The sequence below is a fragment of the Chiloscyllium plagiosum genome, chromosome 14 (assembly GCF_004010195.1).
Source record: "Chiloscyllium plagiosum isolate BGI_BamShark_2017 chromosome 14, ASM401019v2, whole genome shotgun sequence".
Lineage (NCBI taxonomy): Eukaryota > Metazoa > Chordata > Chondrichthyes > Orectolobiformes > Hemiscylliidae > Chiloscyllium > Chiloscyllium plagiosum.
Window position 1 is genome coordinate 27,379,384 of NC_057723.1, and position 22,683 is coordinate 27,402,066.

A 22,683-nucleotide genomic window follows, 5' to 3' on the forward strand; every position below is an offset into this window, starting at 1 on the left:
GGAAGATATAGAATGTAGGGAAATAGATGATGACATCTTGCAAACTGTCCATATTACAGAGGAGGAAGTGCTGGATGTCTTGAAATGCATTAAAGTGGATAAATCCCCAGGACCTGATCAGGTGTACCCTAGAACTCTGTGGGAAGCGAGAGAAGTGATTGCTGGGCCTCTTGCTGAGATATTTGTACCATCGATAGTCACAGGTGAGGTGCCGGGAGACTGGAGGTTGGCTAACGTGGTGCCACTGTTTAAGAAGGGTGGCAAGGACAAGCCAGGGAACTATAGACCAGTGAGCCTGACGTCGGTGGTGGGCAAGTTGTTGGAGGGAATCCTGAGGGACAGGATGTATGTGTATTTGGAAAGGCAAGGACTGATTAGGGATAGTCAACAGGGTTTTGTGCATGGGAAATCGTGTTTCACAAACTTGAGTTTTTTGAAAAAGTAACAAAGAGGATTGATGAGGGCAGAACGATAGATGTGATCTAAATGGACTTCAGTAAGGCGTTCGACAAGGTTCCCCATGGGAGACTGGTTAGCAAGGTTAGATCTCACAGAATACAGGGAGAACTAGCCATTTGGATGCAGAAGACAGATGGTGGTGGTGGAGGGTTGCTTTTCAGACTGGAGACCTGTGACCAGTGGAGTGCCACAAGGATCGGTGCTGGGTCCTCTACTTTTTGTCATTTACATAAATGATTTGGATGCGAGCATTAGAGGTACAGTTAGTAAGTTTGCAGATGACACCAAAATTGGAGGTGCAGTGGACAGCGAAGAAGGTTACCTCAGATTACAACAGGATCTTGATCAGATGGGCCAATGGGCTGAGAAGTGGCAGATAGAGTTTAATTCCAATAAATGCGCTGTGCTGCATTTTGGGAAAGCAAATCTTAGCAGGACTTATACACTTAATGGTAAGGTCCTGGGGAGTTTGCTGAACAAAGAGACCTTGGAGTGCAGGTTCATAGCTCCTTGAAAGTGGAGTCGCAGGTAGATAGGATAGCGAAGAAGGCGTTTGGTATGCTTTCCTTTATTGGCCAGAGTATTGAGTACAGGAGTTGGGAGGTCATGTTGCGGCTGTACAGGACATTGGTTAGGCCACTGTTGGAATATTGCATGCAATTCTGGGTCTCCTTCCTATTGGAAAGATGTTGTGAAACTTGAAAGGGTTCAGAAAAGGTTTACAAGGATGTTGCCAGGGTTGGAGTATTTGAGCTACCGGGAGAGGCTGAACAGGCTGGGACTGTTTACCCTGGAGCATTGGAGGCTGAAGGGTGACCTTATATAGGTTTACAAAATTGTGAGGGACATGGATATGTTAAATAGACAGACAATGTCTTTTCCCTGGGGTTGGGGGAGTCCAGAACTAGAGGGCATAGGTTTAGGGTGAGAGGGGAAATATATAAAAGAGACTTAAGGGGCAACCTTTTCAAGCAGTGAGTGGTACGTGTATGGAGTGAGCTGCCAGAGGTAATGGTGGAGGCTGATACAATTGCAACGTTTAAAAGGCATTTGAATGGGTATATGAATAGGAAAGGTTTGGAGGGATATGGGTCAGGTGCTGGCAGGTGGGACTAGATTGGGTTGGGCTATCTGGTCAGCATGAACGGGTTGGACCAAAAGGTCTGTTTCCATGCTGTACATCTCTCTGACTCTGAGAGACCAGAAGATAAACATGTATGACCATTACTAAAAGATCCATTGGATTTCAGGAGAAGCATATTTTTTCAGAGATTGATTAGAATGTGGAATTCTCTATCACTAGGCATAGTTGAAGTGATTAGCAGGATGCATTTAAAAGAAAGCTAGACAACTACATGAGGAAGAATGGTGCAGAAGAATAAATTGATGGAATTAGATGAAGACGGGCTTATGTGCAAGGAAACATTGTGAGCTAAAGGTCTCTTATCTATGTTGCAAATGCTGTGTAATAAAAGTTAGTCAAAACCTTTGAGCAATATAATTAACATTAAATGTACCCTTATTGGAATTTACAGTATTCACAAAATGTGATTATTGATCGATATAAGCAATTCAAATATTACATTGAAAGCTTTCTCCGTTTCAGTGGGCTAAATCTTGCACCAGTTGCACGTCTGAGAAGCACTTGGGAAAAACTGCCAAGCAAATATGAGAAGTTACTTCGGGACCTTCAAGATCTCTTTGACCCTTCAAGGAACATGGCAAAATATAGAAACGTTCTCAGTAGCCAGAGTCTGCAGCCACCCATCATTCCACTGTTCCCAGTGGTCAAAAAAGATCTCACTTTCCTGCACGAAGGTATTCAATTATTAAAGTAGAAGCTGCTCATGCAGATAATTCAGAGAACACAGTCACTGTTTGTTAAGTGTTCAACTATTGCAGTTGTATCTTGGTGGTCATTGTTTGGAGTTCCCATTATTCTTCAGGTAACAACAAGTACTTGCCGCTGTGTTGCTTTATATGGTGAAGAAAACACTAGATTACAAGACATAGTTCTGTCAATTGTAATTGAACTTAACAGTTGGCAAAAATAACAGAGTGGGCAGGCATATTTAAATATGTTGAACAGCCTTTTGATAGTTACATGCATCAAAATAGATTCCATTTTAAAGCAAACTGAGCAGTTGTTTGTCTTAGTAAGTGACCCTTGACAAGCTTTTATTTGTGTTAGCTGTACAGACTTTGACTTAAAAAATAGGGCAAAGTTTAAACTAATCATCACAATATTATCTATCCATTAACTCTGAAAACCGAAAAGACCTAAAAACAAATTTAGGACTTGTCAGCAGCGAACCCAAACAGATCTATTGCGACACTATATACAAGTCCTTTAGAAAAATACTTTGTTTGATGCGAACAGACCTGCCTGGACCTAAATGTGAAGTTTGTTTTCCCCAAAGGGCCAAACTTGGTGTCCACAAGTCTGTTCCGGTCCGTTGAAAAGAAAGTTCATATTTGCGTCCGTGAATTTGGGGCCTGACAGACCCAAACAGACTATGGTTGTCTCAAAAACCTTTGGAACTTGGTTCAAAATAGATTTTGTTCATCAGAATAGGTTTTTTCCTTCAAAATCACTTCTGAAGAAGCGTTACACCAGGTTTGAAACGTTTAATTCTGTTTCTTTCATCAAAGGTATTGCCCGACCTGCTGAGTTTTTCCAGCATTCTCTTTGTTTCAGATTTTCAGCATCCACAGTACTTTGCTTTTATTCAAGATGTGCTTTGGCTGATGGCCCACCTTATTGCTCATAATTTTAAGATAATTGATTAAAATTTTGTATTTAATTTTGTGTACCCACAATTTAACAAAATGAAGAGCGTGACAATAGTGCCAGTTAACACCTCCTCTTAGTGTGAATCTCTTTCCAATGTAGCTAATGTGATTAATCTGCAAATTTTAGCAATTGCACATTCACAGCACTGGCTATGAGAATTGCTGCTTTCTTTAACATTCATAAAACTGTTCCTTAATATTCATGATACTGGATTCCAACAATGTCATCTCTTAAGACATTCACATATGTAACCATGAGAATTACCAATTCTTTTAATAGTGTTGACCCTGTACCGTAAAAAATATACTTGTGCATTAAAACTGGAGTTAATGGCAAATGTATGTTTTCTGACTGTTAGTTGCAGCCAATGATATAAATTTTTTGATTGCCTTGTTCTGGTGACAGATGCTGACCACATTTCCGTGGTTCTTAGAAACTGCTCTTTGATTTATTGACTACATTTTTACCTGAAACCGGATTGAAAATGTCACCATGGAAATATAGCAGCAGCGACCAAAGCTGACATGTTATGTCTCCTTAATACAGTAGTGCAATGTAATGTATTTGTATTATTGTCACATTCAACAATGACAGCACTTACTTTTGACAACTGCTGTTTTTTATGTATTCTGAGTAAAATTAAAAACTCGACCTTTGAATACAACATAATTTTTCACTCTGTTACTTTATAAGGAAATGATTCCAAAGTTGAAGGTTTAGCAAACTTTGAAAAACTACGGATGATTGCCAAGGAGATTCGACATGTTGTCCGTATGACTTCTGTAAACATGGATCCTGCTGTAATGTTCAGAAATAGGTTAGTAATCGTCAAGAAATGTGGCATCATTAATGCATAACTGTCTTTGTTATGAGAATTGTATTCTGCTGAAATGTGGAAGATGATTCCTGTTACATATTTTATGTTAATATCATGTTTTTATTTGCATGTTCCTATAGCTGGTGCAAAATCTTTTAAATGCATTGAAGTGATCTGTTTATGTTTAGTTATCCATCCTAATTGCCCTTGAATTGAGTGGTTTTTGAGACTATTTCAGAGGGGAGTTAAAAGTCAACCACATTTCCTTGCGTCAGGAGTCACTTCTCGACCAGACCAAGTAGAAACAGTGTTAGGACCTATGAAAGTTAGCTTTTGTATTTAAGAATTATGTATTTTTGTACTGGTTACAATATGCTTTGCCAGTAGACTTTTTTTGTCATTTCAGTGTCAGTTTGATGCACAGATTTTCCCCTTTTTGCTCAAATAATGCCAACAAATTATTAATTCCATGTTTACAACATGCTTACATTTGAAATCAAACTGCTGGCAAGAGAGTATGTGTTACTGAGTGTGCAGTATCCAGCTCCAGTTACAATGAACTGCGCACTGCTCATGGAAGCTTCTGGACGCAATTAAGAACAGGATTGGGCTTGACTGATAGCCCATGTAGCATACACTAATTATCTGAACTCAACCCAGAAAAATGGAATCCTCCCTAAACTATGGCAGTTTAGCTAATTTTCTGAGCCAGAACCCAGCAAGAGCCTTGATTTAAGGAGATGCGAATAGAAACCGGTGGAACGTCCCAGTATGTAAATCAGGTGAAATTCCATTGTTAACAATGGAAATGTTTGTGGATTGTTCACTTGGTTAGACAGTAAATTCACAGAGCATGAATTATGTTGTTTAATCCCACAGAGGCAACCTGCTGTTACTTCTTTGAATTTGATAACTCAAGTATTTGGGCTGATTCATTCAGATTTTAAATGTCAGGTGGTCTTAGCAATTAATGAGAATTTAAAAAATTACTTTTAATTAATGGCAAATTTGTTCAAGGGCTAGGCATCACATAAGATCAGAGAAAATAAACAGGAATCAGGTCTAACAATATTCGCTGCAGTGAGTGGTGCTCAAAAGAGCTTGCTAATCAGCAAAGCCTGAGAGACAGCATCTCCAATTTCAAAGCCTGACAGAAAAAAAGAAAATGAGCAGTAACGTCTTTCTATCCTGCTATGCTTTGTTTCATATTTACTGATCAAGTACTCTGTACTAAGCAATGTTAGGTCAATTAAATAATAGAAATCTATGAGAAAAATAGGTAAAACAATCCAGTAATACTGTGCATTATGAAGCAAGTCACAGTAAGAGAACCTCTGTTCTGGTGTTTTACAGAAAAGTAGCATAACAAATTTTCTCAAATCAGAACAACTGTATCCTCCATTTTTGCATCATGGTTTATCCAATTTAAGTAGAACAATGCAATTTTATATATCTGTTGTTTCTAACAATATTTTTTAGTGAATCTAGGACACTTATGCAAGTATGAAGTCTTTAGAGAAAGACAATGTGGTTGGTTGTGATCTCCTTGCTCTTTTATTGATTTTGCTATTTTTTTTCCCCATCCTGTTGATGGAATTACTCTGGCAGTGGAGGCAAGGTATTTTTATCAGTTTGAGATGCTGTTTCCAAATCCACTTATAAAGGGACTTCTCCTATATCCCCAACCATAACCGAAGTATGGAATAAGATGAACATTGCCATTTTCATTCTTTGTGTGTCCTTGTGTTTGTTTTCTTATCAATATTCATTCCTTCCTTGACTGAAGGTATAGAATCTTTCCAAACTCTATTTCCTCTCTGACATTTTGAGTAAATGATGAATTAGTTGAGTGCTAGTAGAGTTCTATGTTAATACAGGATGCTGGTGAGGAGTTAAAGTCTGATATGGTAGGAGAATTGGTTTGACTGCAATAGAGATTTAATCAGTGTAGAGAGTAATTAAGTCAGTGGTCTCCACTGATGCCTCAAAACAATGTCATCACATGCTGTGAAAGAAAAACAATTGCAATAACCCAAAATGAATCTGGGAAAAATCCTAAAATCCATTAAACGTTGTCTCATTCCACTAATAATACAAAACAGAGGCCATGAAGTTCTGAGACAAGAGCAGGAAATGCTAGAAACATTTTAAGTAGGTCAGGCAGCATCAACATGGGGAACAAATTGGGTATGGGATGTCCATCAGATTCTCTTAATTTTGTGTAAAGGTGCTTCCCCCTGCCCACTGCATGCAAAGTACCCACTTTCTTAAAACACATACATTGAAAATTAGCATGTGAAATGTGTGAACTGTCACAGAGATGATGCAAACTTTATTTGACCTTCAACACCTGTCCTTCCTGAGTCAAGTTGAAGTAGGCAAGCTTATTTAGCACAACGTCTGCACATAATCAAATAAGCTGAAGATTTGGCACTCTTGTAATCTTACTTTCTTGTCACAACTGAAAGCTGACTCTCACTTCCTTTGCAATCTCATCCAGTTTTTTTTCCTGAACCAACTGTTTGAAAAATGGTTCAACTTCAAAAACGTTTAACGTACCACATTTCTCATCTACGATTTGAAAGGGGATGTGCTTCTATTTTTGAGTTTTTTAAAAAATTTATATTTCAAAAGTACTCATTAGAAGCATTTGAGAGTATATATTTTGCTTCAAAAGCCCTGGGATGCTGTCTGAGGAACCAGTGTTCCTCAGTTATTCGCAGGGTTCTGTTGGTCTACCTTTAGAGTTTCAGCAAGAATCTGGGAGAACTCTCGATATTTGGGGCTACTATCATCCCTCCCAGGTGACATTTCAAGGTTCTTTCTCATTTCATACTATAGGTGGCCATTCATATTCAAAATCTGTTATCCCAATTTATAATATAAGAAGAGAAGGGTTATAGAATCATACATCATAGAAACAGGCCCTTCGGTCCACCACGTCTATGCTGACCAATATACGTAAAGTACAGAGGAACCTCGATTATCCAAAGGACGCAGGCGGGAAGTATTTCGTTAGGTTAATCGAATGCCAGAATACATAGTTTAGCTAAGCATCGAGACTTTGCAATCTTGCTGGATAATCCAAAATTTGGAAAATCGAATTTTGGATAATTGAGGCTCCTCTAAACACTAATCCCATTTACCTGCACTTGGTCCATAAGTGCTCATCCAGATGGTTCTTAAATGTTGCCAGAGTACCTGTCTTCATCACCCTCTCAGGATGCACATTCCATATTTCTACGACCTTCTGGATAGAAAAAAAAGTTTCTCAGATCTCCTCCTAACCACTTACTTCTCACTTTAAATTTATGCCCTCTGGTCTTAGATATGTGTACAGAAAGTGAGGACTGCAGATGCTGGAGATCAGAATGGAGAGCGTGGTGCTGGAAAAGCACAGCAGGTCAGGCAGCATCTGAGGAGCAGGAGAATCAACATTTCTGGCATAAGCCCTTCCTGATGAAGGGCTCCTGCCCGAGATGTCGATTCTCCTGCTCCCCGGATGCTGCCTGACCTGCTGTGCTTTTCCAGCACCACACTCTTGACTTTTCCACATGTGTGCCACAGAGGAAAAGATTGCCTTGATCTATTCTATCTATGCCTCTTATAATTTGTATGCCTCGAGCAGGTTGCCCCTCAGCCTCCTCTGCTTGAAGAAAAACAACCCGAGCCTATTCGATCTCTCCTCGTAATTGAGAGTTCCCATCCCAGGCAAACTTCTGGTGTATTTCCCCTGCACTCTCTCTAGTGCAATCGCATCCTTCCAAAAGTGGGATGCCCAGAACTGCACAAAGTCTTCTATTTATGGCCCAACCATTGTTTTATAAAGCTGCAGCAACTTCCTTGAAGGCCAGCATCCTACCTGCCTGCCCTGACACCTTCAGGGACCTGTGAGCTGACAAACCAAGAGCCCTTTATTCCTCAGTTCTCCCTAGTGATCTACCATTCATTTTGTGTCTCCTTTCCTTATTAGAGCTTTCAAAATGCATCACCTAGCATTTATCAGGATTAAATTCCATCTGCCATTGCTGTGCCCTATTTACCAGCTGATCAATATCAGACTTCAGTCTGGGACTATTTTCCTTGCTATCAACGTCAACATCTATTTTCATCTGCAAACTTAGTAATTATACTTCCTACATTCACATCCAAATCATTAATGTACACAAGAGTAAGCAAGAGTCCCAGCACCATTTCCTGTTGTTTGCTGCTTCCAATAAAAAAAGTCCCTCCAGCAATACCCTTTGCTTCCTATTTGTAAGCCAGTTTTGGATCATGTTTACCAACTTGCTTTGGATCCCATGGGCTTTTATCATTTGGACCAGCCTTCCATGTGGAACCTTGTCAAAGGCCTTACCCTCAGTTTGCACTCCCCTCGTCAATATATTTAATCTCCTTTTCAAAAACTCGAATTAGTCATACAGGATCTCCCTTTAACAAAACTGTGCTGATTATCCCTGATCCATCCCTATCTTTCGAAGTGTTGATTAATCCTGTCCATCAGTAATTTTCCTGCTGTCCTTTTTTGAACAAAGGAACCAGATTAGCTATCTTTCAGGTATCTGGCACTTCATCTGTGGTCAGTAAACTATTAAATATCTCTGGCCGAGCTCCAGTAATCTCCTCGCATATCAGTTTGGAATACATTTCATCAGGTGCTGGGGACCTTTGTGCCTGCTAAAACATCTAATACTTCTTCCTTATTAATCTTACTATCACAACTGAAATTCCTGGCTTCAGTCTCCTCTGTTAATCCAGATGAGAAGCATTCATTTTTAAGACTTGCTCCATGCACAGAATACCCTTTAGGTCTCTAATAGGTCTCCCTCTTTCCTCAGTAATCCCCTTAGTCTTAATATACTTATAAAAGGCTTTCCTTGATCCTGTCTGCCAAAGACATTTGCAGCCCCTCTTCGCCCTCCTTATTTCTTTTTTTAAGTTAACCTCTACATTCTCAATACTTTGAAGGGGCTCCCTTGTTTTTAATGCTGTGTACCTGGTATATGCTTCTCTCTTTATCAAACCCTTGACATCCCTTGTCATCCAGGATTCCCTGAACTTGCTGCCCTTACTCTTCATTCTTATAGAAACACACTAACTCTTCTCACAATACTACTTATTTAAAAAATAAAATCCCACTTCCAAATCTAGACTTAACTGCAAATAACTGCTCCCGGTTGATGTTGCCAGATCCTGTCTAATGATATTGAAATTGGTCTTCCCCTAAATTAGACACTTAGCTCATGCATATCCTTATCCCTTTCCATAATGGCTTTGAAATTTCCAGTGTTTTTGTCACTATTCCTAAAATGCTCCTTCACTGAAACTTCAGCCACTGTTCTGGCTATGGTCCTTCATATTAGGTCCCTCACTGCCCCATCTCCAGTAAGACACTCTGTATACTGGCACAACAAGCTCTCCTGGATATACTTTAACATTCCACCTGTCTAATCCATTCACACTAGGGCAATCCCACTTAATGTTAGCAAAGTTGAAATCCCTACAACTGTAACCCTGTTTCTCTTGCACCTTCTTGTGATTTGCCTGCATATGTGCTGCTCTATCTCTGTATGACTGTTGGTAGGCCTGTAGTTTAATCACAGCAAAGTAATTGTCCCTTTTTTTATTTCTAAGCTCTATCCTCATGGCTTCATTTGAAGACACTTCTACGACATCCTCCCTAATTACTACAGTGGTTTTTTTTATCAAAAATGCAATGCCCCCAACCTCCCTTAATCCCACCCCCTGCCCCACTTTCACTATTACAGCTGAAACTACTATACTTTAGAATAGTATAGAATGTTAAGCTGTCAGTCCTGTCCTTCCTTCGACCATATCTTAGTGATTAGATCAATATCATATTCCCATGTGCTGATCAATGCTGTAACTTCTTCTGCCTTACCAGTCAAATTATTTGTATTGGAATAGATACAGTTTAGGTTTATGGACCTTCATATGTCTTGTACTGCCCATGTCTTCTCTGCCCACTGGACTGTCCTAACATTTCGTCTACATCTGATGGAAGCTTGCTCCTGACTTTGCATCTCTTCTGTGCCTCATTCTCCTGCCAAATTATTAATACTAAATCCTCTCAAACAACACAAACAAACCTCCCAACAAGGATACTGGACCCATTCTGGTTCTGGGCAACGCATCCAGCTTCTACAAGTCCTATCTACCCCAGAAGCTGTCACACTGATCCAAACATCTAAAGCACTCCAACCTACACTATCCCTTTAGTCAACGCGTTCATCTGGCCAATCTTTCTATTCCTGTACTCAGTAGTGCGTGGCACTGGAAGTAATTTGGATATTGCAACCATAATCTTCCACTTTAATAGAATCATGGAGGTGTCCAGCACAGAAAAAGACCCTTCAGCCCAACTCATCCTTATTGACCAGAGATCCTAATCTAATCTCGTCCCATTTGCCAACATTTGGAACATAGCCCTCTAAAAGCTTCCTATTCATATACCCATCCAGATGCCTTTTAAATGTTGTAATCGTACAAGCCTCCACCACTTCCTCTGGCAGCTCATTCCATACGTGCACCACCCTCTGCATGAAATCGTTGCCTGTAAGGCCCCTTTTAAGTCTTTCCCTCTCACTTTAAACCTATGCCCTCTAGTTTTGGACTTCCCTATCCTGGGGAAAAGACCTTAACTATTCACTCTATCCATGCTCCTCGTGATTTTATGAACTTTTATTAGGTTACCCCCTCAGCCTTCAACACTCCAGGGAAAATAGCCCCAGTCTCTCCCAATAGCTTAAAACCTCCAACCCTAGCAACATCCTTGTAAATCTTTTCTGAACCCTTTCAAGTTCAACAATGTCTCTCCTATAGCAGGGAGACCAAATTGGACACAGTATTCCAAAAGTGGCCTAACCATTGTCCCGCGACATGACCTCCCACCTCCTATATTCAATGCACCAAACACCGCCTTCACTATCCTATTAATCTGAGACTCCACTTTCAAGGAACTATGAACTTGCACTCCAAGGTCTCTTTGTTCAGCAACACTCCCCAGGAACTTTCCATTAAATGTATAAGTCCTGCCCTGATTTAGGCCACCAAAATGTAGCACCTCGCATTTATCTAGGTTAAGGCCCATCTGATCAAGGTCCCATTGTATTCTGAGGTAACCTCCTTCACTGTCCACTACACCAACAATTTTGGTGTCTACTATCTAAATTGCTGTTAAAGAACCTCATTTCTTTTCTTTGCCATGTCACTGGTACTGAAATATACCATGACTGCTGGCTGTTCACTCTCTCCCTTCAGACACCCTGACCCTGGCATCAAGGAGGCAATGATAGGCTTGTTTGCTGCCAAAGAATCGCCCATTAGTTCCCCTTACAATCTTGTCCCCTATCACTAAAGCTCTCCCAGTCTTTTTCCTCCACTGGTGTGCAACAGAGCCAACCATGGTGCCACAAACTTGGTTCTTGATGCTTTCTCCAAGAGGCTATCACACCACTCCAGCATTATCCAACATGATCCATCTGTTTGAGATGGAGATGGCCACAGAGGACTCCTGCACTATCTACAGGCATCGGCTAGTCTTTCTGAATGTTTTTTTCCCTGTGTAGTGAGTTGGGAATCCTATAAACTATGCTTGATAGCTTGTGACCAGTGGTTCCAAACTATAAGCGCCTAAATGAGAGGCATCATAAAGGGACATTTACTCCCTTCTTTGATTATATTTAGATTTTGTGTTTATGAATGAAATGTACTTCCACTTTAATGAAGTAGCTTTAAACTTGAGGGCTAGAAAATTATTCTAAAAATAAAAGTCAATTTTGGGGCTAGAAAATGCATTAGCAGAATCTGAAGTGGTCTACAATCCCTTCTTAATCCTGTGTTATTTCTTCCAGTGTTCTTTCAGAAGCTATGAAAATAGACGGTTCATAAGATTTTTGTGAAGCTATGCTTAACATTCAGGGCTCAATATAGGATTTTCTTTTTAATCATCTCCCAATAAACAATTGTAAAACACAGCTTTTTATCTTGAACAAAACAGGGTTATGACTTCTCACAAATACATGCCACGTCATATTGACAGTAAGTTTTTGGTGTTCATTTAAAAACAAGACCACACAATTAATGCAAATTTCAGATCCTTTTGGTTTGATAATGTGACTTGTGATGCTACTTTCATATCCCTCCCTGTTACTTTATATGACATTCTACCCCCTTATCCTCATGATCTTCTGAACTGCATTGTCTTTTCCACCTTTCTTTCTGAATACATGCTTCAATGTTCATGGCTCTCACTTACAGGAAGAAGAGATGGAGGAGTTTGGGGTAAGTAATTTGTGCACAGGTGCTGAGGTCTTGGCACATAACAGCTCTGTATCTCCTCACAACTGCCTGCACCTTAAAAACAGCATGCTTCACGTAACCTAATATCCACTGTCCCCTTAGTCCAATATTGCTGTTTGCAGAATGTATTTCTCAACCTTGCAAAAGTTAAGTTGTTATACATCAGAAAATTGCATGCATTTCTTTACAAGCTATTTACAGTAAATTTGTAAAATTCTAAAGCTGCCCTGAGTTTTGTTGTAGATGTCTTGGAAGTGTTTTATTCTCAATAATAATCATGATGAACAATTAGAGCCCTACAAGTTCCAGGCACTCTTTGCATCTGGCATTTTCAGATTAGGTCCAGCACAATTAAGTAAAAGTAAAACTTTTGCTACATACCACCAGCCAATTATTTTAATATCACCTCTTACCTTAGCCACCCTGCCTTAGTTTTCAATCTGAAATTGCTATTTAAAGCCAGTTAATGTTAAAATAAAGGAGCATATTGACAAGGTCATATGTTGAAATTGTTTATAAACAGTTGAACAACATAAATGAGAGCTTGCATTTAAATATGGCTTTGAGTTTACAGATGAAATGAGAGGGGATGATTTTGCACTGTATTTGGAATGATTGGTGGTAGGAGATTGGGGTAGGACAAGGGCATAGAGAGATTTAACCATGCAAGCTAAGCATTTAAATATAAGGTATGCGGGAGGAACAGCAGGTGAGAAGTTAAAGTGATGAAACATGATGTAATTTGTGGATTGGCTGATGTTTATGAGGGTGGTGTTGAAGGGCCATTTGAGTGCATTGAGTTATTATGTCTAAAGGTGACAAGGCTTTAATGAGATTCTCAGACAAGGGACAGAGCTGTGTGATGCTGCAGGGGCAGTAGGCAGTCATTGGGAGGAACTGGACACTGAGCCAGAACTCAGAAGGAGAACTAAATGTGAAAACATGTACCACAGATAAGTTATGCTGGAATTGTATGAAACACTAGTTCAGCCACAGTTGAAATAATATGCGGGGTTCTGGTCAGCTTGCTATAGGAAAGGTTACACTCGAGAATACACAGATATGTAATGATGTTGCCTGCACTGGAGAACTTTAGTTTTGAGGAAAGGTTGGATAAACTATATTGTTTTTCTCTTGGGAACTGAGGAGACAGTTGTCAATAAAGTGAACCCAAAGACACTTTTTACCTTGCCTGATGGGTCTATAACCAGAGGGACTCAATTTAGGGATAGAATTAGGAGTTCAAAGTTTGTGAGAAGATTTGTAGCTCGGGTGCTCGTTGCTGTGGTTCTGTTCGCCGAGCTGGAAGTTTTTGTTGCAAACATTTCGTCCCCTGTCTAGGTGACATCCTCAGTGCTTGGGAGCCTCCTGTGAAGCTCCTGTGGTGTTTTCTCCGGCATTTATAGTGGCCTGTCCCTGCCGCTTCTGGTTGTCAGTTTCAGCTGTCCGCTGTAGTGGCCGGTATATTGGGTCCAGATCGATGTTTTTGTTGATGGAGTTTGTGGATGAGTGCCATGCTTCTAGGAATTCCCTGGCTGTTCTTTGTTTGGCTTGCCCTATAATAGTAGTGTTGTCCCAGTCAAATTCATGTTGCTTGTCGTCTGCGTGTGTGGCTACTAGGGATAGCTTTCTTCACCCTTCCCTTCTGAGTAACGGGGACAGGCTCCGTGCCAGAGACCTGAGCCCCGTTACAAAGTATCCTTAGTAGCCACACACGCAGACGACAAGCAACATGAATTCGACTGGGACAACACTACCATTCTCGGGCAAGCCAAACAAAGAACAGCCAGGGAATTCCTAGAAGCATGGCACTCATCCACAAACTCCATCAACAAACACATCGACCTGGACCCAATATACCGGCCACTACAGCGGACAGCTGAAAGTGACAACCGGAAGCGGCAGGGACAGGCCACTATAAATGCCGGAGGAAACATCACAGAAGCGCTTCACAGGAGGCTCCCAAGCACTGAGGATGTCACCTAGTCAGGGGACGAAACGTTTGCAACAAAAACTTCCAGCTCGGCGAACAGAACCACAGCATAGAATTAGGAGTTTTAGAGGAATTTTGAAAGGTTTGTTTTCTGCTCATAATGCTGGGGATGTGAACCTCAATGCCTGAAAGAGTAGAGGAGGAAGAATCCCTCAGTATTTAAAAGGTGTATGAGTGTGCATTTGAAGTGTTGTACCCTTCAAATTTACATCGAAGAGAGGCATTTAACATACAAATATTTTAACTAAAATGGGGGAAGGGATACAAAAGAATACTTTTCTTCCACACTTTGGTTACAATATATGCTTTATTTTCTCTGAGAGAAGAGTCAGTTTGATTGTGATTAAATACCGGTACTAGAAAAAAGGACTCTTATTTATGATTTTTCCAGGATATTCTAAAGTGCAATACGAACAATGGTTTACTCTTGAAGTTGAATTTCAATTAGTGTGCAGATAAACCTAACACAGAATTCACACGTAACAAGGTCCAAAATACTACCTTATCTTTATATAGTGTAAGTAAGATGCTTAGCAAAATGATATCAATAAATAATGGCCTATGTTAGCTAATCACTGCCCCACAATTCCAAATGTCTCATATTTAAAAGCTAAACTATAAAGTAGGAAAAGAGCACAGGTAACCAAAAGCTTGATCTGAGATATTTTTCAGAAACCTCTTTAAAGTAACACAAAGAGAGTTGAGGGAGGGAATGCTGGAACTTGAGCATAAATAGCTAAAGTACCACCTCCCAATGGTGGAACAATTAAAATGAATATGCAGGAGGACACATTTGGATGGACACAGAAAATGGTGAATTGGCAAGTTGGTAGAGGTACAGAGATGGAAAGGACTGAGGTTGCTGAAAAAGTTGAGAACACAAGTGAGAATTCTAATATTGGACCTTGGAATTTGGAACCAGTCAAGTTCAGCAAGAACAGAGATGATGGATCAGTAAAATTTGGAGGAAGTTGGGATATGAGTAGCAGAGGTTCAGCAAGTACTTTGCTGTGTTGTAATATCTAAGCTTATGAACCAAGAGCTGGAAAGTGAAATTTGGCTGAATGGCTAATTCTTTGTTGACATAGGCATGATGAACTGAATGATCTCCTTCCATGCTAAATACATTTAGAACTCTGTCTTTAGCGAATGAATCTGTAATTTGGCTACTACAGCAAATTAATGAATGAATAATTTCTGTTTTTATTGTGTAAGTGGAGGAAAGTTGAATTTATCCTTTTAAAAAAGTTTTTAATATAACTTCTGTTGTATCTAATACAAAATCTGGGAGCTCGCAATATGACATTGTTAGAACTTCTCAAGTATCAATTTAGATTACGTGCTCAAATCTATAGCTTAGTGTGAACCAATATGCATGATAGGGCAGTCAGTTTCCTTGGGGATGTATTATTATTCCTGATTTAATCACAGTTTGTGTACTAATTGGTTTAGCAACTAAACGAAAGCTTGCCTCCTGTTAATTAGCATTCAGTGTTCTCGCTTTGTAAATCTTGTTTCTTGTGATTAGGCAGAATTTTGCTCTACTTGAACTCATAAGACCATCAAGATTTTGATCTCATTCTCAACATTCCTATTGTATTTTTCCTCTCTCCATTATTAATGAGGGCATGAAATATTGATAAAGTGACAACAGCTGCCATTAACTAACACCCTTTCTCCACTCATTCACTGCATGTACTATTTCTTTAAATCCGTGCCTGCATTTGGCTGTACTTTGATTTGTCTTTCTCCCCTGGGGGCAGGTCATTAAGTCAAGGCAGCACAAATTCCAACATGCTAGACTCAGTGCAAGGTGGGGGCCACAAGAAGCGAGTGCGCCGGAGCTCTCTGCTCAATGCCAAGAAGCTGTACGAGGATGCCCAGATGGCTCGGAAGGTGAAGCAGTATCTCTCAAACTTACATGTTGAGATTGATGAAGAGAAAATCCAAATCATGTCACTGCAGTGTGAGCCTGCCTACAGCACATGTGAGTGAACTACAGAGATTTTATTCTGGTGAATTTTAAGAAGCATCTAAGAATTTATTTCCCTTGCAGACTTTTATTCAAAGAATGAATGAGCCAGATTTTAACTGAAAATAATTGTGAACTAATGATGCTTGCTGTTGTTTATGCACAAATGACACAGCAACATCAAGTAACCACAGATGGAAAGTTAAGTCAAGGAAACAAGACATTTTCTGCCCATGTTCCTCCCCTCTGCTGTTAACTCTATAAAATTCATATCTTGCTGTTTGCCTTACCACTGAAATGATTAAGCACAGTGAAGTTGCTGTGTTTATGTGGCAGGTGTGAAAACATGGCCACAAATTTTCAGTCTTGTCATTCCACCTTTAAGTGCCTTTTAACAAAGTAGAGGTGTAATTATTTCACCAATCTCTGGCACTGAAAATGAATAGTTATCAGTGTAGAATGTAGAGATTTTAAAATGTTTTTGGAAAAAAAGCTTTTGCTATACCTTAATCTAATCTTTCTTTCCCCTTAACATTTCTCCCTATGTACCCAATGAGGCATTGAATTCACCAATTCAAAATTAACTCCCTTTTCAGTATTTGTGCTGTTAGTTTCATAGTCCTTCAACATGATTGGCTGAGAAGACACATAATTGCTTGTTCTGTTTATCTTGCTGTGAAAAAACAAAGTCTTATGCTGGACATTTACCCTCCCTAAAAAGGGCAAATAATCAGGCAAATTAGTATTAGGGAGAGATCCCTAATTCCCACCATCGCAGGAATTAAGCCTTGGTCAGAAGGTCCATACTTGATCTTCTCTACCTGCTTCAAATTAAAGCCCTTAAGATGGTGCTGCCATCTACCCAATCAACTTTATTTCCAGCAGGTAAGAAAGCCTTTCTGATGGCTATAAAGGGCTGCCTGCAGGTTGGGTTGGAGGAATCTGCTTTGATTTGTCCTAATCTGGCTGCTGAAACCCACTTGAGAGAAGTGGATATTTCCAGAGTCAATGATGTTGAGCAGTCATAACATTTGGTACTTTCCACAAGGTAGACATGTTGATTGCTTCTATGGTTGGCACAATGTGGAACTGGTGGAACTTGCTTAAAGCTGTAAAGTGAAAATGAATTTGTTGGAAAATACGGAAGTCTTATTTATTTCACTTCAACATCTTGCAGTTTTATAATGTAGTACATACAGAAAGATTATTGACCAATGAAGAGTGGAAGATATTCCAGTGGAAGGCATTGAGGTTCTTGTGTACTGTCTGTTACATTTAATTTTCTGGGCAATGGAAACCCCGACATGTTGTTAGTGATAGATTCAACAATGGTGATGTCATTGAAATGCAAGGAAGCAATGGTTAGATTCTTTCATGTTGGAGGTGCCTGGCACTTGTCAGCCCAAGCCTGGATGTTTTCCAGGTCTTGCTGCATTTGGACATGGACTGCTGTGGTAGAGAAGTTGCAAATGACGTTGAATGTTGTGCAGTCATCAGCAAACATCCACATTCTAAACTTAGGACAGAAGGAAGATTATTGATGAAGCAGTTGAAGATGTTTGTGATTAGGACACTACCCTGAGAGACTGCAGTAGTGTTATCAGGATCACAGAATTCGTACAGTGCAGAGATGAACCAGCTGACACGTCCCTCTTGATACCCATTGATTTCAGTTTTGCTGGGACTCCTTGGTCAGTGCCATGGCTAGTTCTGGAGGACGTTTTCAATACTATTACCAGAACATTTTCAAGTCCCATAGTCTTTGCAAGATCTAGTGCGTTCATCTTTTTTTTTATATCACATGGAGTGAATTGAATTGACTGAAGACTGGAATCTGTGATGTTCGGGATATCTGGGAGACACTGTGATATAAGTGCATCAATCTTGTTTCTTGCTCTGATTTTTTTAGGCTCACCCATCATTGAGGACGGAGATATTTGTGAAGCTTTTTCCTTCTGTTAGTTATTTTTTTGTCCAAAAGTGTTACAATTGAATGTGACAGGACTACAAAGCCGAGATATGATCCTTTGGTTGCGGGAAAGACGGCACTGTCTATTGCATGCTACTTCTGTTTGTTGATGGACATTGCAATCCCCTATCTAGAGAACATTCTGTGCTCTTTCTATCCTAAGTGCGACCTCTCTAAGTTGTACTTCACCTTGAGGAGCATTAGGTCATCAGGATATAGGTTTGCTCGCTGACTGGAACGTTCATTTTCAGACGTTTCGTCACCATATTGGGCAACATCATCAGTGAGCCTCCAGATGAAGCACTGGTCGTACGGTCTGCTCTCTCTTTATTTGTTCCAAGTTTCCTTAGATTGGTGATGTCATTTCCTGTTTTTTTTTCCTCAGGGGATGGTAAAGGGATTCAAGTCAAAGAGTTTGTTGATAAAGTTCCAGTTGGAATGCCATGCTTCTTGGAATTCTTGTGTGCTTCTGTGTTTGCTTTGTCCTAGATGGATGTGTTGTCCCAGTCAAAGTGATGTCCTTCTGTTAAACTGCAGATTTGAGACAGCCCAGGGAATCCCTTATGGACTTAGACCTATAAACCTCTCTCTTGGTTCCTCCCGGAGATTGTACTCTTTGGAAGTCTGGAATAAAAAAATCTCTGAGAGACAGATTAGTTTAATTTTAGTCATCCCCTTTATTTACCAGTAGCATCACTGTTACAACATAACACTGATATCTATAAGTTAAACTAAATAGGTTCTAATAACCTAAGAGAGTAGCGAACCAGCTCTTCAGGTGCTCAGCAGGCTACTCGGCTGTTCTGATACAAAGTGGCTTCCTTTATACAAAAGTTTACAAGAACATTACGTGTTCTTAATTAGACAGATAACAGTGAAAGACAATAATTCGTAAGGAAGAAACGTTAATTGACAGGTCTTTGTACGCTTGACTAATCACTCCTACAGGCCCTAAGCCATTGATCAGGTGGGAAAAACATACCCAGCTGAGTTGGACGTCTGCTAGCAAGATAAACTCCTATCATAAAGAGGTACCAGTCTGAGCTAATCGGAGAGTTCATAAGGTAACCTTGCACAGCTCACATGTCACATACAATTATTTTACAAAAGGACTTCTTAGCAAGGAGGGCAAACTTTTGCCCACAAAATGGCTTCCTGACACATTGTGCCAGAATCTCTTCAATGTTAGACCTAGAATAATTTCTTAGCTAGGAGCAGAGTCCTGTTTTTTTTAAGCACTGAATCATTCTGTACCTGAGGCTGCGATGTTACTGTAAGATTGCATTTAAACTGATTCATTAGTCTTTAAATTAAGCATGCTCTTTTCAGGGTTGTGATTCAAATTCAAATTAGAATTGACAGTGGGGCAGTCTGTAAAACCTGTAGAGTGGTCTGCAAGAACAGCAAGTTAAAGCTTCAACAATATTACCTTTTACAGAGTTTGTATTTAACAACTGGTAATGGCTACTCAATATCATCATAAAGTCCCAAAATGCAATTAAATTCAATCCATAGCAGGTAAGCATTAAGAGTTCATTTTCTACTGGCTTCAGCAGCCTCAGCATTAAAATAGTTTCTCTCTCTAGTGTCCTTTTGAACTCTCAAGTCAGGGTCTAATAACAGCAAAGATGTTTTTCTCTCTGTGTGTGCCCCGCTTGCAAAGGGTAATAAGAATCCATTATAATTGACAGGATCTGACCGTCAATTGAGGGCTTTTGATCGTACAGAGTTTTGTTTCTCGGTCAAAATTAAACACTGTCATTAATTTCACAAAGGAGCGGCCGTGAATGTTATCACTTGGTAGCCTGTTCACACAGATTCACTGATGCTAAGTCAAATGTTCTTAATTGCCTTGGAGCATCCTGTTATCACTTGGTGAGCACAGATGTCCCTATCCTCTGCATTCCTTGAGTTCCCCCCTTTTTCTGAGCCTTCCTGCCTATCTATTTTCTAGTGCAGCAAATGTGTTCTATAATTCATCATTATGTTTGAGTCTAAATGTTTAGAGAACGGTTTTAAGGCTATAGACTTTCTCACTTCCTCATCCATATGTAAGGATACGAGTGAGAGTGTCTCTTTGTGGCTAATTGATGTTCATGGAGCATGGTGGCTAGTTTTCTGCCTGTTTGTTCAATGTAGTGTTTATTCCAGTTCTTGCAAGGTATTATGTAAATGACATTAGTTTTGCTTATTGTCTATATGTGGTCTTTCAAGTTCATTAGCTGCTGTTTTAGTGTGTTGCTGGGTTTGTGGGCTACCATGATGTCAAGAGGTTTCCGGCAGGAAATGGTGTCATTGCAGGAAATTACATCACCAACCCAAGGAAACGTAAACAGATAAATAGAAAGGGGCCATGCCACCAGAGCTTCACCCTGAGGCTCACTGATGATGTTACTCAGTATGGTGATAAAATGTCTGAAAACAAACCTTCCAGCTCAGCGAGCAACCTACATCCAGAACCTCAACCTGAACTACAAATCTTCTCAAAACATCAGTCATAGTTGGGAGGTCAGATGGGGCAGGTAGATGGTGAAGAAGCAGAAGGACAATAGATGGTGATGCATAGGAGATTTCCTTGTCTGCGTTGGACCTGATGTCATGAGATTTCATGGGGTCTAGAGACAATGTGAGTACTTCAAGGCAACTTCCTCCAAACTGTATACCTCATGGTGGGATAGGAATACCCAGTGAATTTGACACTGGTGTCTGGGACTTTGGCTGTGAATTTGACTTTCTAAGGCTGTTGCTTGACTAATCTGTGGGACAGCTGTTCCACCTATAGTGGATTGATGGTTTTGGAAAGAAAAGTTAGCAGAAAACATCAGAATAATTACTAAAATCAGTTTTACATCCCGGATCATATATTAGAACATGGCTATTAGAGCAGCTAACCTATCACTTAGTGATTTGCTCTTTCATAGTGGATAGAGGAAGAAGAAAAGGTAAAAAAACACTTGTCTTAAACAGCACAGTTAAAATTACAATTCATAAGGATTAGGAACAGCAGTAGGCAACTCTGCCCCATAAGTCTGCTTTGCCATGTGATATGATCATAGTTGATCTTATCTTGGCCTCAACTCTACTTTCCTGCCCACTTTCCATAACCCTTCAATCCATTACAAGTTAAAAATCTGTCTGTCTCCCACAACTCTGAGAAAAATAATTTCTCCTCATCTCTGTTTTAAATCTGATCCCTCTTATCCTAAAAAACTGACCTCTTGTTTGAGATTGCCCCACATGAAGAAATATTTTTTTTTTACATGTACTTTGTTAATCCCCTTCAGCATCTTATATACCTCAAGTCGATCTCCTCTCATTCCTCTAACTCTATAGGCTTAAGCTGTTAAATCTTTTGTCAAAAGATAAACCCCTCATTTCTGGAATAAATTTACTGAACCTTCTCTGAATGGCCTCCAATGCAACTACATTCCTCCTCAGATAAGGGTATCAAAATTGTACACAGTACTTCAGGTACAGTCTCACTAATGCTTCGTACAGTTGCAGCAACACTTTTATACTCTATTCCTTTTGCAATAAAAGTCAACATTCAAGTTGCCTTCCTATTATCTGCAGTATCTGCATGATAGTTTTCTGCAACTTATGCATGAGGAAACTCACATTCTGAAGTTTCTCTCCATTTTAGATAATCAGTTGTCTTCCTATTCCTGTGATCAAAATGGATAATCTCACATTGAGCCACATTATACTTCATTTGCCAAATCTTGGCCCATTACCTAGCCTATCCATATCCATTTGTAAATTTCTTATTTCTTCATTGCTGCTTACTTTCCCAAATCTGGAAATTTGGCTATAATACTTATTTTCCCTGCATTAAAGATATTAATATAAATTGTAAATGGTTGGGGTCCAAAGACCAAACCCTACACACGCAACTAGTTATGACTTGCCATTGAGAAAAAGACCCATCTATCTCGACTGTCTGCTTTCTGTTGGTGAGCCAATTCTCTAGCTGAGCTAATAAACTAACCCTAAATATAAATAATTCAATGGCAACAAGAGCGTATTGCATTAGGTGATTAAACAGGTAGAACAAAAGACAAACTTCTTGGCATCTGTTTTATTGCCTGGTTTTTAAGTTGCAATTCATAGACTGGTTAGCATTCCTTTGCAGCAAATAAGCAAAATAAATTCTGATATCATTGTGATGAGAAAAATGGAGATATTAGAAGGAATTCAAAGAAAGGTGCGAGAGAGGAGCCTAAGTCTTAAGACATTGAGCAAATGAAGATCTATGAGAGTGTTAAATCCATTCTCATTGGAAAATCAAGCATAATGCTTTAATCAAAGGGAAGTGACACTGTTGTCTTGTGTGTTTATTGATCTGTATTTTATGTTA

At 39.7% G+C, this 22,683-nt stretch overlaps 1 protein-coding gene across 9 annotated transcripts in view; it reads left to right on the forward strand.

Moving 5' to 3' along the window:
- The window catches only part of LOC122556577 (rap guanine nucleotide exchange factor 6-like), a 375,201-nt gene that overhangs the window by 324,254 nt on the left and 28,264 nt on the right, over positions 1–22,683 (forward strand). For 7 of the 9 annotated variants that reach the window (XM_043703419.1, XM_043703411.1, XM_043703415.1 and 4 more), the window contains 4 exons: positions 2,066–2,277; positions 3,947–4,070; positions 12,351–12,374; positions 16,149–16,372. In XM_043703419.1, coding sequence (XP_043559354.1) covers positions 2,066–2,277; positions 3,947–4,070; positions 12,351–12,374; positions 16,149–16,372 — 584 coding nt within the window. The remainder of the gene's footprint in view (positions 1–2,065; positions 2,278–3,946; positions 4,071–12,350; positions 12,375–16,148; positions 16,373–22,683) is intronic. The other 2 variants (XM_043703412.1, XM_043703413.1) reach the window with 1 other exon arrangement.